The sequence below is a fragment of the Biomphalaria glabrata genome, chromosome 18, assembly GCF_947242115.1.
Source record: "Biomphalaria glabrata chromosome 18, xgBioGlab47.1, whole genome shotgun sequence".
NCBI classification, from domain to species: Eukaryota; Metazoa; Mollusca; class Gastropoda; family Planorbidae; genus Biomphalaria; species Biomphalaria glabrata.
The window spans coordinates 19,271,197-19,290,427 of record NC_074728.1 but is presented as its reverse complement, the minus strand read 5'-3'; the positions used below and the strand labels follow the sequence as shown (position 1 = coordinate 19,290,427).

The 19,231-nt window shown below is 38.8% G+C and overlaps 1 protein-coding gene across 1 annotated transcript in view; it reads right to left on the bottom strand.

Annotated features, from left to right (window-relative positions):
* Window positions 1-19,231, bottom strand: part of LOC106073724 (uncharacterized) — a 66,227-nt gene that overhangs the window by 27,560 nt on the left and 19,436 nt on the right. The window contains exons 7-12 of the mRNA XM_056017482.1: window positions 18,640-18,762; window positions 16,436-16,623; window positions 10,706-10,872; window positions 6,335-6,433; window positions 5,408-5,597; window positions 4,527-4,620 (exon numbers count right to left, since the gene is read on the bottom strand). Of these exons, the coding sequence (XP_055873457.1) occupies window positions 4,527-4,620; window positions 5,408-5,597; window positions 6,335-6,433; window positions 10,706-10,872; window positions 16,436-16,623; window positions 18,640-18,762 (861 nt within the window). The remainder of the gene's footprint in view (window positions 1-4,526; window positions 4,621-5,407; window positions 5,598-6,334; window positions 6,434-10,705; window positions 10,873-16,435; window positions 16,624-18,639; window positions 18,763-19,231) is intronic.

Here is a 19,231-nt window from a genome sequence, read left to right as displayed (position 1 = left end):
GCCATCTAAAACTACTAGACTGTTACTAGACAAACATCTGAATGTCGAGGTCCGGCAGCCATCTAAAACTACTAGACTGTAGCTAGACAAACATCTGAATGTCGAGGTCCGGCAGCCATCTAAAACTACTAGACTGTAACTAGACAAACATCTGAATGTCGAGGTCCGGCAGCCATCTAAAACTACTAGACTGTAACTAGACAAACATCTGAATGTCGAGGTCCGGCAGCCATCTAAAACTACTAGACTGTAACTAGACAAACATCTGAATGTCGAGGTCCGGCAGCCATCTAAAACTACTAGACTGTAACTAGACAAACATCTGATTGTCGAGGTCCGGCAGCCATCTAAAACTACTAGACTGTAACTAGACAAACATCTGAATAATTTGTCGAAGTCCGGCAGCCATCTAAAACTACTAGACTGTAACTAGACAAACATCTGATTGTCGAGGTCCGGCAGCCATCTAAAACTACTAGACTGTTACTAGACAAACATCTGAATGTCGAGGTCCGGCAGCCATCTAAAACTACTAGACTGTAACTAGACAAACATCTGAATAATTTGTCGAAGTCCGGCAGCCATCTAAAACTACTAGAATGTTACTAGACAAATATCTGAATGTCGAGGTCCGGCAGCCATCTAAAACTACTAGACTGTAACTAGACAAACATCTGAATAATTTGTCGAAGTCCGGCAGCCATCTAAAACTACTAGAATGTTACTAGACAAACATCTGAATGTCGAGGTCCGGCAGCCATCTAAAACTACTAGACTGTAACTAGACAAACATCTGAATAATTTGTCGAAGTCCGGCAGCCATCTAAAACTACTAGAATGTTACTAGACAAACATCTGAATGTCGAGGTCCGGCAGCCATCTAAAACTACTAGACTGTAACTAGACAAACATCTGAATGTCGAGGTCCGGCAGCCATCTAAAACTACTAGACTGTAACTAGACAAACATCTGAATGTCGAGGTCCGGCAGCCATCTAAAACTACTAGACTGTAACTAGACAAACATCTGAATGTCGAGGTCCGGCAGCCATATAAAACTACTAGACTGTAACTAGACAAACATCTGAATGTCGAGGTCCGGCAGCCATCTAAAACTACTAGACTGTAACTAGACAAACATCTGAATGTCGAGGTCCGGCAGCCATCTAAAACTACTAGACTGTAACTAGACAAACATCTGAATGTCGAGGTCCGGCAGCCATCTAAAACTACTAGACTGTAACTAGACAAACATCTGAATAATTTGTCGAAGTCCGGCAGCCATCTAAAACTACTAGAATGTTACTAGACAAACATCTGAATGTCGAGGTCCGGCAGCCATCTAAAACTACTAGACTGTAACTAGACAAACATCTGAATGTCGAGGTCCGGCAGCCATCTAAAACTACTAGACTGTAACTAGACAAACATCTGAATGTCGAGGTCCGGCAGCCATCTAAAACTACTAGACTGTAACTAGACAAACATCTGAATGTCGAGGTCCGGCAGCCATATAAAACTACTAGACTGTAACTAGACAAACATCTGAATGTCGAGGTCCGGCAGCCATCTAAAACTACTAGACTGTAACTAGACAAACATCTGAATGTCGAGGTCCGTCAGCCATCTAAAACTACTAGACTGTAACTAGACAAACATCTGAATGTCGAGGTCCGGCAGCCATCTAAAACTACTAGACTGTAACTAGACAAACATCTGAATAATTTGTCGAAGTCCGGCAGCCATCTAAAACTACTAGAATGTTACTAGACAAACATCTGAATGTCAAGGTCCGGCAGCCATCTAAAACTACTAGACTGTAACTAGACAAACATCTGAATGTCGAGGTCCGGCAGCCATCTAAAACTACTAGACTGTAACTAGACAAACATCTGAATGTCGAGGTCCGGCAGCCATCTAAAACTACTAGACTGTAACTAGACAAACATCTGAATGTCGAGGTCCGGCAGCCATCTAAAACTACTAGACTGTAACTAGACAAACATCTGAATGTCGAGGTCCGGCAGCCATCTAAAACTACTAGACTGTAACTAGACAAACATCTGAATGTCGAGGTCCGGCAGCCATCTAAAACTACTAGACTGTAACTAGACAAACATCTGAATAATTTGTCGAAGTCCGGCAGCCATCTAAAACTACTAGAATGTTACTAGACAAACATCTGAATGTCGAGGTCCGGCAGCCATCTAAAACTACTAGACTGTTACTAGACAAACATCTGAATGTCGAGGTCCGGCAGCCATCTAAAACTACTAGACTGTAACTAGACAAACATTTGAATAATTTTTCGAAGTCCGGCAGCCATCTAAAACTACTAGACTGTTACTAGACAAACATTTGTCGCAGTATATCCTGAAAACGGAAACTCTAAGAGTTCATAGGACATGAACATAGCGCGAGATGAACACAGGTGACATGAAACCCAATGTGAAATGAATAAATGTAGAGTGAACAAAGTGGACATGAACAGAGCGCGAGATGAACACAGGTGACATTAAACCAAATGTGAAATGAATAAATGTAGAGTGAACAAAGTGGATATGAACAAAGCGAGATGAACACAGGTGACATGAAACAAAATGTGAAATGAATAAATGTAGAGTGAACAAAGTGGACACGAACAAAGCGAGAATAACACAGGTGACATTAAACCAAACGTTAAATGAATAAATGTAGAGTGAACAAAGTGGACATGAACAAAGCGAGATGAACATAGGTGACATTAAACCAAATGTGAAATGAATAAATGTAGAGTGAACAAAGTGGACATGAACAAAGCGAGAATAACACAGGTGACATTAAACCAAATGTGAAATGAATAAATGTAGAGTGAACAAAGTGGACATGAACAAAGCGAGATGAACATAGGTGACATTAAACCAAATGTGAAATGAATAAATGTAGAGTGAACAAAGTGGACATGAACAAAGCGAGAATAACACAGGTGACATTAAACCAAATGTGAAATGAATAAATGTAGAGTGAACAAAGTGGACATGAACAAAGCGAGATGAACACAGGTGACATTAAACCAAAATGTGAAATGAATAAATGTAGAGTGAACAAAGTGGACATGAACAAAGCGAGATGAACACAGGTGACATTAAACCAAACGTTAAATGAATAAATGTAGAATGAACAAAGTGGACATGAACAAAGCGAGATGAACACAGGTGACATGAAACCAAATGTGAAATGAATAAATGTAGAGTGAACAAAGTGGACATGAACAAAGCGAGATGAACACAGGTGACATTAAACCAAATGTGAAATGAATAAATGTAGAGTGAACAAAGTGGACATGAACAAAGCGAGATGAACACAGGTGACATTAAACCAAATGTGAAATGAATAAATGTAGAATGAACAAAGTGGACATGAACAAAGCGAGATGAACACAGGTGACATGAAACCAAATGTGAAATTAATAAATGTAGAGTGAACAAAGTGGACATGAACAAAGCGAGATGAACACAGGTGACATTAAACCAAACGTTAAATGAATAAATGTAGAATGAACAAAGTGGACATGAACAAAGCGAGATGAACACAGGTGACATGAAACCAAATGTGAAATGAATAAATGTAGAGTGAACAAAGTGGACATGAACAAAGCGAGATGAACACAGGTGACATTAAACCAAATGTGAAATGAATAAATGTAGAGTGAACAAAGTGGACATGAACAAAGCGAGATGAACACAGGTGACATTAAACCAAATGTGAAATGAATAAATGTAGAGTGAACAAAGTGGACATGAACATAGCGCGAGATGAACACAGGTGACATTAAACCAAACGTTAAATGAATAAATGTAGAATGAACAAAGTGGACATGAACAAAGCGAGATGAACACAGGTGACATGAAACCAAATGTGAAATGAATAAATGTAGAGTGAACAAAGTGGACATGAACAAAGCGAGATGAACACAGGTGACATTAAACCAAATGTGAAATGAATAAATGTAGAGTGAACAAAGTGGACATGAACAAAGCGAGATGAACACAGGTGACATTAAACCAAATGTGAAATGAATAAATGTAGAATGAACAAAGTGGACATGAACAAAGCGAGATGAACACAGGTGACATGAAACCAAATGTGAAATTAATAAATGTAGAGTGAACAAAGTGGACATGAACAAAGCGAGATGAACACAGGTGACATTAAACCAAACGTTAAATGAATAAATGTAGAATGAACAAAGTGGACATGAACAAAGCGAGATGAACACAGGTGACATGAAACCAAATGTGAAATGAATAAATGTAGAGTGAACAAAGTGGACATGAACAAAGCGAGATGAACACAGGTGACATTAAACCAAATGTGAAATGAATAAATGTAGAGTGAACAAAGTGGACATGAACAAAGCGAGATGAACACAGGTGACATTAAACCAAATGTGAAATGAATAAATGTAGAGTGAACAAAGTGGACATGAACATAGCGCGAGATGAACACAGGTGACATGAAACAAAAGTGAAAGGTACAAAGTCGCACCTACACCGTTCTCAAGCTCCTCGTCCACCTGAAGGTCACAATCATTGTCCACAAGGTCATCGATCTTCATTGTACTGACAGAGCTGGTGCAGTACTGAAATAGAGCAGTGGATTTAAAGCACTGTGTGTACGGTTCAATCTCTCTTCTCCTCCCTTAGCCCCTGCGCTACTTACAGCCTCAGAGTTGACCCTAAACCAAGACAGAGTTAGCGCCCGTTTCCTGTCCTTTTCTTCAATCTTTTCAAAGAGATTGATTGACTGAACAACTAAAATAGATTAGACATCAGCCCTTAATGAAGCCCATGCATCCTAGAATCGGAACCTTTACCCTAAGCCCCTTTACCATTGATTTAGACCACGTCCAAGAGTCCTGAACCTAATTCCAGAACTTAAGTATCTCAATCCCGAATCAGACCTCAGACCCTAAGCTCATTTCACAAGGTCTGTACGCAGTGGCTACGAGCGATTGGTCTAAACTGCCCAAAGGTTGCGACGTCTCAGGTCAGTGTTGATATTTTCTATAAAGAATGGTCTCGCCTGATTACTCCCTAGAGCCTAAATAGCATTCTGAACTCGAAATCAGCCCCAGACTGAGACTAAACTAAAACCTTATCGATAACTAAAACTAAAGACTTTTAAAAAGTTGCGATAATTAATTACATCATAACCAGGACAACTGCACTTTGTTAGCACCCACTTTGGTTCTGGAGAGAGTTGGCATGAAACTGAGATTTCTCCCTTCACATACAAAAAAATTGTTCTTCGTAGATTGCAGAAATTTTTAAGCATTTTTTTTTTAAATTGGTGATTATTTCTTACAGGATTAATAAGAGCTTTTATGTATCACTAAGTATTTGAGACCACAATTTATTAAGTCTTACAGTATTTATATGTGATGTCAAAAAGCCTGCCGGACTTATATATGAAGTATGCCCATTGAAGCCATACAAATAGCAGCCGAATGATGTCTTTGGGCTGCTCAGTATGTGCAGGTAACGTGGCGATGCAGACATCATACCAGTTTTCCAGTCGGACTTGTAAAACGGATCATACACATTCTGCCAGGGTATCCTAGAAGAGAAGAGAACAATTTAGTACTAATGAAAATATATTGGGAGGATCTTCAAATAGAAACTGAATAGACTAATCCGGTTATTGTTTTTGCAGCGTATTCTAGATTACAAGAAAACAATTGAGTGCTAATGAAAATATGTTGAGAGAATCTTCAAATAGAAACTGAATAGACTAATCCGTCAATGTTCTTGCAGCGTATTCTAGAATAGAAGAGAACAATTTGTACTGATGAAAATATGTTGAGATGATCTTCAAAAAGAAACTGAACAGACTAATCCGGTAATGTTTTGACAAGACACTGGGCTATTCGGCGTCATGCCTCGTGGAACCTTTAAATTGAGGAGACATTCCAGTCTAGTCCTACCTGGAGCTGGGGACAATCAGGAGGTGAAGTTTCCTCTGACACTTGGCACTGTCGGGCGTCGGGTTTTTATAGTAAAGACAGAGTCGTGTAAAGAACGTACCGGTAGAAGAATTGATAGATTTGCACTCAGTAATGAGTGATTCATTTGGTTTTCTTAGCTGCTATTATTATTTGTGTGGGTGATACATTTATTTGTATGGTTGATACATTAATTTGTGTTGAGTGATACATTTATTTGTATGGTTGATACATTAATTTGTGTTGAGTGATACATTTATTTGTGTGGGTGATACATTTATTTGTGTTGAGTGATACATTTATTTGTGTGGGTGATACATTTATTTGTGTGGATGTACGAGTCAAGACTCACTTATCCTTAAGGTGAACCCCATTGTGATAAATGTCATTCACGTATATGGTTTTGATGATTATTGTGATGTAATGGTGCTCTCCAAGTTCATAAGGCGACCTGTTTAAAAAAAAATATTGTTACAAATTTAAACAAGATATACACATTGAATGATATTGTAATAAACCTGATGGCGGCACAGATGGGGATAGTGGTAAATGCTGTCAACAGTGACAAGCCAAGACGATCAACTGCAATGACTGGCTAAGTTTGTAGAAACATCTAGAGTGAATGGAGCTCAGGGCCGTCAAGAGGGATGTGGTCATGTGATTAACCAGAAGGGTCGAGGGAGCGATGTTCCGTCCGGTTCTATAAGGACCCTATATAAAGAGCGAAGTTATCAGAGTCGAGTCAGTCAAAACTTCCCGATCTACGAGTCGGTTCAGTCAGACGATTGAGTACGACGGCCCAGTTCAAGTCCGGGAGAAGATGGATAGGCCAGTGCAAGAGTTGATACGGCGGTACCGTTGTTAACGCAGAGATACCGGTACAGCCTTGTGTTACGTGCCGCCAATTGTACAGTATTGGCTGTTATTTATTGACATTAAACTAGTACGTTATTTGGGGCCCTGAGTTGTCAAGTTCTTGAAGTTGGTGGTGTCGTGTGGTACAGTTTGCAGAGAGCCTGCATAGTGAGGTTCGTTACAATATTGAACACAACACTGGAGGGGGAGTCATATTTTTCATTCGAGAAAATTGCTAATTAAATATCGCAAAATTATGAGCAGTCTTGAATAGGGCACGAAACATGGAGCCTTGGTTTGTTATTTCACTTGAATATTTTTTTTTTGTAACGTAAGCGATCTTCAGACCACTTCTTACTTGTAACAAATCGTAACAAAAATGAATACTCCCTTTAGCCGCTACATAACACCCTGACCTTCCTTGCGTGTGACTATATATTACACTGCGCGTGTATAATATGAAACACTTGTTATTAATTGTTGTTTTAACTCTTTCCCTCCGTAATTATTTTTGCACATTCAGACGGAATTCTTCGTTTTGCTCATTACTATTTCACTACCATATTATGATTAAGCTTCAATAGCTTTGTTCGTTGTGATTAAAAAATGTTTATTTGGTGTAGAATTAAAAGGGAATGCATGCTTCTTCTGTATAACATAAAGAATAGTTTATGAAAATTAAATATTAATTTAATTTAATGAGGTGAAATCAACCATGGTATCGTCGATTAGAAAGAGTTAAATTATATTCAACTTATATGTATACTAAATATATTTTTTCTCTTTATAAACAAATGTAAACATTTGCATACAAAGTAAGTAAGCTGTTTGACACACAATATTTATTTCAAAATACATTTTTTAAAGCCTTTTCTTTAAATTTGCATAAATGTGTTCAAATGTGTTCAAAAAATGCTGTCAGAGATTATTCCATTAGTAGATAGTCTCCAGAGTTTTATACATTTTTAGCGGCCCGTCCGTCCCATTTAGATCTCGTAAACTACAAAAGATAGTGAAAATCCAAAATCATAATATTTTTTAAGTTCTGGTGAAACGGCTACTTTTTTCTTTTCTGAAAGCGAAAAATCTATTTTTTTAAATCACTTATGCAAACAATTTTTTTCATAAATATACACCACTTTTATATCGCTGGGGCACCACACAAGATCTGTAAACCTTCTTTCTCCATTCTTCTCCGACATTTGCTTTTGATAGAATTTCATTCTGATATTCTTTCTGAAAATATTAAAACCTGCCTTTTTACCTGCCTGAGTGGACCACTTCGGGGACCGATTTTGAGTTTGTTTCCACACAAACTGTCTTTGTTACCTTGTTATTTTGTATGTGTGTGGTTGAAAAAAACTGCTTGCATAGTTCATTTTAAAAATTAAACATTTCGCTTTCCGAAAAGAAATAAGAAACCTTTGCATCAATGCTATTAGATTTTCAATATATTTTCTAGTTTTAAAATCTAAGCGGAACAGAGGTAAGGAAGGACGAAACCCATTATCATCTGTTCCTTTAACTTTCATCGTGCTGAGACAGTTCACATCACCAAACCCTTCCATTGTTCACAGGTCAGCACAGAAACAGATGACCCTAACATCATCTTCCCTATGGATCGCACGGTCTGAAAGGAGGACACTCTATATTTACGTCATTGCAAAAAATTCCCTGGATATGAGATCGGGTAAATGTTAACTTTCCATTTAAAAAATTACTCATTCGAACGAAGCTCGGTCACCAGGTACTAATAGAGTAGGTTATTCATTACCGTTATTACTAACGACAAGAGATGCATCTTTTCGCATTGCAATAATAATAATGTTACGTTTCTCTCCTAACCAGGCCTTCTGTAAACACTGCTAAACACACAACAGCACATCTAACACATCAAGAACTTGACGACAAGGCTCCAAATAACTTGGTGCTTTATTAATGGTCAATTAAAACAGCCAATATGACACAATTGGCAATACATCAACACTAAAAATGCTATACTGTACATCACCGTACTAAACTAATAAACTGTCTCTATCTCTTCCTGGACTCGTGCATTCACTTTAGGACTCCTCCAGGACCGACTTCATGGCAGACTAACAGTCCCGGTCTACTCACTGTCCTGTCTTGAACTGCACTGCCTTACACACACTGTGTCTCCGGTCCACGCAGGCTTATGATCAGATGACCATAACCCGGTTCCTACTCACGTGCAAAGTTCATGCCAGTACTGTCCCTTGCCCTTCGATATAGCGCGCTAAACTGTATTACTGGCCTGTGTCACATATGTCAGCTGATCACACACAGTTAACCCTATTGCGTTGCAAATGATAATAATATAAATGCACATTTCAGAGACGATTCGTAGAAACTTTAACTAAATAGAATGATCACAAACTGTATGTTGAGCACGCTATAAAGGAAAGACAACGAAGCCAAACAAATGCCATTCTATGACCTCCCTTTATTCACTTGTCCTCCCTTTAGTGTATGCCATATACCGTGATACAGGGACGGACTGGCTATATGGGCATTCGGGCAAATGACCGGTGGGCCGGTACCCAAATGGGCCGGTAGGAGCACAGTAATCATCTTCTTTTTTGAACCGTTAGATTGTCTAAGAGCTGAGCCGAAGGCTCTTCGATCTCTAGGTTTGAAAAAAAATCCGGATTGAACAGGGGGGAAAAAAAGTTTGAACAACCGTTCTGACTGGAAGAGATCCGAGTCAATGCATTGCTATTTCCGATATATCTGGCACTCCGAGCGCATGGGCTAGAAAGCATGTTCGAAGGCCGAGTATACCAGGAACCTCCGCCATTTTCCTATGTTGTACCAAACTAACCGTGGACTCGCCATTATGTAACGGTCCCTTAAGGAACGGCGCATGGATTATCGACAGGGCCGTGAGAGCTCTCTTTCAACTCCGCTCCGTGCAATGGGTCCATTCTCGCGTACCCTTGGACACTCCCACGGGCGTTTTGTTTTGCTATTCATTTAGCCCAGTGATGCCCAATCTTGCTCATCCTGCGGGCCATTTTAATTTCCAACCCTCGTGTCGCGGGCCACATCAACACAAAGATAGAAACACGACAAGAAATTAACCTGAAACTTTAGCAAGTAAAAAACTGTGGATCTAGTATCCCGTAGTTTAACAATCTCAAACCAAGAATGCCTTTTATATTTTGTTCTCTTTTTTTTAGACAGCCACACTTTCTTTATAGAACAAACGTGTTGGCTTTTATAGTGTTCGCAAACAAGTAAAGTTCCGTTCACTTTTCCTTGTAGCTCCTACAGTCAGAGTCCCATCTCACAAACGCACAAAGTTAAAAGCCATGGTACCAATCCATTAGAGAAAAAAACAAACAAGATAGTCCTAGCGTACGTAAAGATACACTTTTCAACTACTTAATTTTTGGGACCGACACTTTTGCGGGCCGGATGAAACCACGTCGCGGGTCGGATCTGGCCCGCGGGCCGTATTTTGGGCTTCACTGATTTAGCCTAACCACTTCCTCTAATGGTCGTTTCCACACGAGCGCCACGTTGAGGCAGAATAGCGTGCTCGCGTCTTCTTTTTTTGAAATTACTTCTGTTTTATAAGATAAGGATGACACTATGGCACTTATTTAATTTTTAAAGGTTTTATTGTATTCTCTTACAAATTTCGCCCTCTAAGTGACGTATTTATAGCCACTGTATGTGATACATTATCCAACTTAACAGAATGATTTTGAGGATAGGTAGACCTAGAATTGGATGCCCATCATATACTATACAATTTATGGGCCGGATAAAATAGAAATTGCCGGGCTGATTTTAACACCCAGTCCGCCCCTGTCGTGATACATATCAAGCGGCGTATACTCACCCCCAAATATACTTGAAGTAAAACAGATTGGTTGGGACTATAATGGTGACGCTGGGGCCGCCCTCTTCACTGGAAGGCTTGTCAGGTCTAGCCTTGCACGTAGACTTGTGGAAGTATAACACCTGTATGGGGTGGGTGCTGTGGAAACGTTGAATTGGAAGGTCTGTCTGAAAGGAAACGATATTTTAAAGTTATCATAGGTATCATCATCACCTTCTTTCAAAGGTGTGCAATAGGTTATCATAGGTATCATCATCACCTTCTTTCAAAGGTGTGCAATAGGTTATCATAGGTATCATCATCACCTTCTTTCAAAGGTATGCATAGGTTATCATAGGTATCATCATCACCTTCTTTCAAAGGTGTGTATAGGTTATCATAGGTATCATCATCACCTTCTTTCAAAGGTGTGCAATAGGTTATCATAGGTATCATCATCATCTTCTTTCAAAGGTGTGCATAGGTTATCATAGGTATCATCATCACCTTCTTTCAAAGGTGTGCAATAGGTTATCATAGGTATCATCATCACCTTCTTTCAAAAGTGTGCATAGGTTATCATAGGTATCATCATCACCTTCTTTCAAAGGTGTGCAATAGGTTATCATAGGTATCATCATCACATTCTTTCAAAGGTGTGCATAGGTTATCATAGGTATCATCATCATCTTCTTTCAAAGGTGTGCATAGGTTATCATAGGTATCATCATCACCTTCTTTCAAAGGTGTGCAATAGGTTATCATAGGTATCATCATCACCTTCTTTCAAAGGTGTGCATAGGTTATCATAGGTATCATCATCATCTTCTTTCAAAGGTGTGCATAGGTTATCATAGGTATCATCATCACCTTCTTTCAAAGGTGTGCAATAGGTTATCATAGGTATCATCATCACCTTCTTTCAAAGGTGTGCATAGGTTATCATAGGTATCATCATCACCTTCTTTCAAAGGTGTGCATAGGTTATCATAGGTATCATCATCACCTTCTTTCAAATGTGTGCAATAGGTTATCATATGTATCATCATCACCTTCTTTCAAAGGTGTGCATAGGTTATCATAGGTATCATCATCATCTTCTTTCAAAGGTGTGCATAGGTTATCATAGGTATCATCATCATCTTCTTTCAAAGGTGTGCTTAGGTTATCATAGGTATCATCATCACCTTCTTTCAAAGGTGTGCAATAGGTTATCATAGGTATCATCATCACCTTCTTTCAAAGGTGTGCATAGGTTATCTTAGGTATCATCATCACCTTCTTTCAAAGGTGTGCAATAGGTTATCATAGGTATCATCATCACCTTCTTTTAAAGGTGTGCATAGGTTATCATAGGTATCATCATCACCTTCTTTCAAAGGTGTGCATAGGTTATCATAGGTATCATCATCACCTTCTTTCAAAGGTATGCATAGGTTATCATAGGTATCATCATCACCTTCTTTCAAATGTGTGCATAGGTTATCATAGGTATCATCATCACCTTCTTTCAAAGGTGTGCATAGGTTATCATAGGTATCATCATCACCTTCTTTCAAAGGTATGCATAGGTTATCAAAGGTATCATCATCACCTTCTTTCAAAGGTGTGCATAGGTTATCATAGGTATCATCATCACCTTCTTTCAAAGGTATGCATAGGTTATCATAGGTATCATCATCACCTTCTTTCAAAGGTATGCATAGGTATCATCATCACCTTCTTTCAAAGGTATGCATAGGTATCATCATCACCTTCTTTCAAAGGTGTGCATAGGTTATCATAGGTATCATCACCTTCTTTCAAAGGTGTGCAATAGGTTATCATAGGTATCATCATCACCTTCTTTCAAAGGTGTGTATAGGTTATCATAGGTATCATCATCACCTTCTTTCAAAGGTGTGCAATAGGTTATCATAGGTATCATCATCATCTTCTTTCAAAGGTGTGCATAGGTTATCATAGGTATCATCATCACCTTCTTTCAAAGGTGTGCAATAGGTTATCATAGGTATCATCATCACCTTCTTTCAAAAGTGTGCATAGGTTATCATAGGTATCATCATCACCTTCTTTCAAAGGTGTGCAATAGGTTATCATAGGTATCATCATCACATTCTTTCAAAGGTGTGCATAGGTTATCATAGGTATCATCATCATCTTCTTTCAAAGGTGTGCATAGGTTATCATAGGTATCATCATCACCTTCTTTCAAAGGTGTGCAATAGGTTATCATAGGTATCATCATCACCTTCTTTCAAAGGTGTGCATAGGTTATCATAGGTATCATCATCATCTTCTTTCAAAGGTGTGCATAGGTTATCATAGGTATCATCATCACCTTCTTTCAAAGGTGTGCAATAGGTTATCATAGGTATCATCATCACCTTCTTTCAAAGGTGTGCATAGGTTATCATAGGTATCATCATCACCTTCTTTCAAAGGTGTGCATAGGTTATCATAGGTATCATCATCACCTTCTTTCAAATGTGTGCAATAGGTTATCATATGTATCATCATCACCTTCTTTCAAAGGTGTGCATAGGTTATCATAGGTATCATCATCATCTTCTTTCAAAGGTGTGCATAGGTTATCATAGGTATCATCATCATCTTCTTTCAAAGGTGTGCTTAGGTTATCATAGGTATCATCATCACCTTCTTTCAAAGGTGTGCAATAGGTTATCATAGGTATCATCATCACCTTCTTTCAAAGGTGTGCATAGGTTATCTTAGGTATCATCATCACCTTCTTTCAAAGGTGTGCAATAGGTTATCATAGGTATCATCATCACCTTCTTTTAAAGGTGTGCATAGGTTATCATAGGTATCATCATCACCTTCTTTCAAAGGTGTGCATAGGTTATCATAGGTATCATCATCACCTTCTTTCAAAGGTATGCATAGGTTATCATAGGTATCATCATCACCTTCTTTCAAATGTGTGCATAGGTTATCATAGGTATCATCATCACCTTCTTTCAAAGGTGTGCATAGGTTATCATAGGTATCATCATCACCTTCTTTCAAAGGTATGCATAGGTTATCAAAGGTATCATCATCACCTTCTTTCAAAGGTGTGCATAGGTTATCATAGGTATCATCATCACCTTCTTTCAAAGGTATGCATAGGTTATCATAGGTATCATCATCACCTTCTTTCAAAGGTATGCATAGGTATCATCATCACCTTCTTTCAAAGGTATGCATAGGTATCATCATCACCTTCTTTCAAAGGTGTGCATAGGTTATCATAGGTATCATCACCTTCTTTCAAAGGTGTGCAATAGGTTATCATAGGTATCATCATCACCTTCTTTCAAAAGTGTGCATAGGTTATCATAGGTATCATCATCACCTTCTTTCGAAGGTATGCATAGGTATCATCATCACCTTCTTTCAAAGGTGTGCATAGGTTATCATAGGTATCATCATCACCTTCTTTCAAAGGTGTGCATAGGTTATCATAGGTATCATCATCATCTTCTTTCAAAGGTGTGCATAGGTCATCATAGGTATCATCATCATCCTCATTTAAAGGTGTGCATAGGTTATCATAGGCATCATCATCACCTTCTTTCAAAGGTGTGCATAGGTTATCATAGGTATCATCATCATCTTCTTTCAAAGGTGTGCATAGGTTATCATAGGTATCATCATCATCTTCTTTCAAAGGTGTGCATAAGTTATCATAGGTATCATCATCATCTTCTTTCAAAGGTGTGCATAGGTTATCATAGGTATCATCATCATCTTCTTTCAAAGGTGTGCATAGGTTATCATAGGTATCATCATCACCTTCTTTCAAAGGTGTGCAATAGGTTATCATAGGTATCATCATCACCTTCTTTTAAAGGTGTGCATAGGTTATCATAGGTATCATCATCACATTCTTTCAAAGGTGTGCATAGGTTATCATAGGTATCATCATCACCTTCTTTCAAAGGTATGCATAGGTTATCATAGGTATCATCATCACCTTCTTTCAAATGTGTGCATAGGTTATCATAGGTATCATCATCACCTTCTTTCAAAGGTGTGCATAGGTTATCATAGGTATCATCATCACCTTCTTTCAAAGGTATGCATAGGTTATCATAGGTATCATCATCACCTTCTTTCAAAGGTGTGCATAGGTTATCATAGGTATCATCATCACCTTCTTTCAAAGGTATGCATAGGTTATCATAGGTATCATCATCACCTTCTTTCAAAGGTATGCATAGGTATCATCATCACCTTCTTTCAAAGGTATGCATAGGTATCATCATCACCTTCTTTCAAAGGTGTGCATAGGTTATCATAGGTATCATCACCTTCTTTCAAAGGTGTGCAATAGGTTATCATAGGTATCATCATCACCTTCTTTCAAAGGTGTGCATAGGTTATCATAGGTATCATCATCACCTTCTTTCGAAGGTATGCATAGGTATCATCATCACCTTCTTTCAAAGGTGTGCATAGGTTATCATAGGTATCATCATCACCTTCTTTCAAAGGTGTGCATAGGTTATCATAGGTATCATCATCATCTTTTTTCAAAGGTGTGCATAGGTCATCATAGGTATCATCATCATCCTCATTCAAAGGTGTGCATAGGTTATCATAGGCATCATCATCACCTTCTTTCAAAGGTGTGCATAGGTTATCATAGGTATCATCATCACCTTCTTTCAAAGGTGTGCATAGGTTATCATAGGTATCATCATCACCTTCTTTCAAAGGTGTGCATAGGTTATCATAGGTATCATCATCACCTTCTTTCAAAGGTGTGCATAGGTTATCATAGGTATCATCATCATCTTCTTTCAAAGGTGTGCATAGGTTATCATAGGTATCATCATCACCTTCTTTCAAAGGTGTGCATAGGTTATCATAGGTATCATCATCATCTTCTTTCAAAGGTGTGCATAGGTTATCATAGGTATCATCATCACCTTCTTTCAAAGGTGTGCATAGGTTATCATAGGTATCATCATCATCTTCTTTCAAAGGTGTGCATAGGTTATCATAGGTATCATCATCACCTTCTTTCAAAGGTGTGCATAGGTTATCATAGGTATCATCATCATCTTCTTTCAAAGGTGTGCATAGGTTATCATAGGTATCATCATCACCTTCTTTCAGTAAAAACACGCCACACTCCACGGTCAGTAGCTAGTTTTTTAATGGCTTCCCAGCTCTTTCCTGCCCTCTCAGCTTCATCTGCTTCGCCAGGTTCTTTTTGGTCTTCCTCTACGGTATGGGTGTGTATTATAGATGAATGTTTTATTGTATGAGGTAAGGATGTGTACTATGGATGGATTTTAATTGTGTGTTTAAAGGTACGGAATAACTGGCTTGTTTTGTTTTTTTCTAATTGATTCTTGTGATGTCAGGTAAAAGAAATAATTGTGTAAGATTTAAGCTTGATCGGAGATTGGATGTCAGAGAAATAACGTGTACAAATTTTTGGTCAAACAGACAGACTGGGTGAGTTCATATAAGCTTTGCAAAAGAGTCTAAGCTATGTTTAAAGGTAAGTTAAAAGGTGTTTTTAAAAGGTGTATGTAAAGGTATGTTTAAATATTTTTAAAATGTAAATTTAGTAATATTTTTTTACAAAACTTGTATCAACTCCCTGTCTGAAAAAGCCGAAATAATCGTATTCGGGACACTTCATCCTAATAGGATAAAACTGAAAGAATTGTACTGAGGATACATAATCCCAATAGGATAAAACTCAGAGCGAAAAGGTTCTAAGCCACTTACTCGTCTCCAGTCACCTTTGAACTCGAGGTGAATCTCGAACCTTCTCAGTGCTTTATCATCGGACTTGTAGACAGTGACCAAGGTTTCTTTGCTGGACGATATGAAGACATAGTAGCCTTCGAATATTCGAAAGTACACCTCAAACGTGATGAAGTCGTATCCATAGGCTTCCACAGGCATCAGCATTTCTAAGAGACGCATAGAGTTAAATCTATTATGGACCCTGGAACTTTTTACGACACACGACTACTAGAGCAGAACCAGGAATACAGTGAAAGCATTAGTTGTTGCTTTTTTAACCCTTAAGACGCGTGAGGTAGTTTAGCCTCTAAACACTAGAAATGTAAATCCATTTTTTTGTTTGCAATCTTATTTTAAAAAAAAGCTCAGCACTTCAAGGGTTAATGTTGCTTGGGGCTAAATGGGCAATAATAACATTCAGATTGACAAAAGATATAGATTTTATTTATATAGGCAAGTGATCCAACATAGCAATATATTATAATAAACCTGGTGGTGACACAGATGGAAGTAGTGGTGTTTGTAGACAGCCAATGCTAATCCCCCAGGTCGGATGATGATCGGTCAACCGTGACGAGTTGCGACGGTCAGCCACGACGGTTTGGGAAGGATTTACGTGGTGAATAGAGATCGGGAGCGTCACTAGGAATGTAGTCATGTGATTGACTGGAAGGGTCGAGTGATGTTCCGTCCGGTTCTATCAGGCCAGCAGGGACACTATATACGAGCGAGTGTATCGAGTCGACTCGCTTCACATTACCTCGCAACTTCACAGGTACGAGTCGAAGTCGGAGTCAAGAACCAGTCTAGGTGAAGTCGGTCCGGAACAGAGAATCGAGTGCAAGTCTAGGAAGATTTGGAAAAGGGGGAGAGTTGATACAGTGTTACAGAGTTGATACAGCGTTACAGAGTTGATACAGCGTTACAGAGTTGATACAGCGTTACAGAGTTGATGCAGCGTTACAGAGTTGATACAGCGTTACAGAGTTGATACAGCGTTTCAGAGTTGATACAGCGTTACAGAGTTGATACAGGGTTACAGAGTTGATACAGCGTTACAGAGTTGATACAGCGTTACAGAGTTGATGCAGCGTTACAGAGTTGATACAGCGTTACAGAGTTGATACAGCGTTTCAGAGTTGATACAGCGTTACAGATTTGATACAGCGTTACAGAGTTGATACAGTGTTACAGAGTTGATACAGCGTTACAGAGTTGATACAGCGTTACAGAGTTGATACAGCGTTACAGAGTTGATACGTTGAAGTGTCAAGCTTTTCTACAGTCCGTGAGACGTTGTTGCCACTTGTACAGTATTGGCTGTGATTTAGCTGACGTTACATTATTTTGGAGCCCTAAGTTGCCAAGTTCTTTGAGTAGGTAGTGTCGTGTGGAGCCGTTTGAAGAGAGACTAGATAAGGAGATTCGTTACATTATGAACAGCAATGTATGAACAGCAATATATGAACATTTGTAAATGTGATTTCATCAGTTGGTTTTAGACGTCTAATGCATGGAGCTTTCCTGGTGTAATTCGATTGGGTTAGCTGATGGATATGCCTTGCCTAATGGATTATGATATGCCTTGCCTAATGGATTATGATATGCCTTGCCTAATGGATTATGATATGCGTTGCCTAAGGGATTTCGACGGGGTATGGCTATTGGATCTAGGTAGGGCTTGCTTAATAAATAGGCCTAGTCGGCGATAGGCATCTTTTGATTTCAGCAGTTATCTTATAGAATTACCTTGAATATAATTTCTGCAGAGTCATTTTTTAGCTCCCTTGAGTATTTATAATCTATTATAGGCTCTACTCAATGAAAATGCTACAAAATTATTCTTTTTTAACCTTGACACGTTTTACTATGAGAAACAATTTAATTTCCCATCTTTATTTTGGGCCAAAGTAAAGTTTCCCTTTCATACCTTGTGATCTATAGAGCAGATGATGTACATCAACCAATCGCCTTTTAATTTTTCCCTGACTATTGTCAGGTTCCCTTTAGAGCTGGGTGGGCTCAGAGACGATACAAGTTGCCGAATTTAAAAATCCAAGTCATCACCAGGATTCGAACCCCGGTACCCCCGGTTAGGAAGCCAATCGCTTTACAGCTCAGCCTCTTTATTTGAGTAAACTAGGTAAATTGTCTTCCAAGTTTGTAGGACAAAATGTTTTTACCTGCCACTATATCTCCTTTTCCTTCCTCTTCGGTTGGTTCACCGCTGCAATACTTTATGCTGGTGCTAGCATAGCAGCTTCCGGTGACGACTGCAAAGGGTAGCATGCCTTTAATCCTAGTTCCTGGAGATCATGAAAAATACATTTACATCGAGATGCAGAATTGAATTTGTTGGTCTGTCGTTGGCTTCTAGCTCCTGAATCAGATGTCCTTAAGGTCCGAGAACGTCCCCATCCCTATTATGGACCTCTTGATTAAGGAAAGGCTTTTGTCCATGGCCAGGATGAGGCATCGGCTCTTCACCAATCCCTCTGTCCGAAGTCCCACCTTATCCGGTGTGTCGATAGTCACGACCCCTTTGAGCCCCGCACGAGTGCTTCTAGCTCCAGACTGGTCAAACAACTCAACCGGTGTAAGCGTATACTATTTTAATAAATAAATTAAAATAACTTGTAAAAATTTCTATTTAGAACAAAAACTCAATATACCTTTTATTATAGCATTCACAGATTTACCTTAAAGTGGAGTGTAGATCTTATAGTGATGAAATAAACTGAGATTTAAACGCAATGGAACTCACAACAAAGGCAC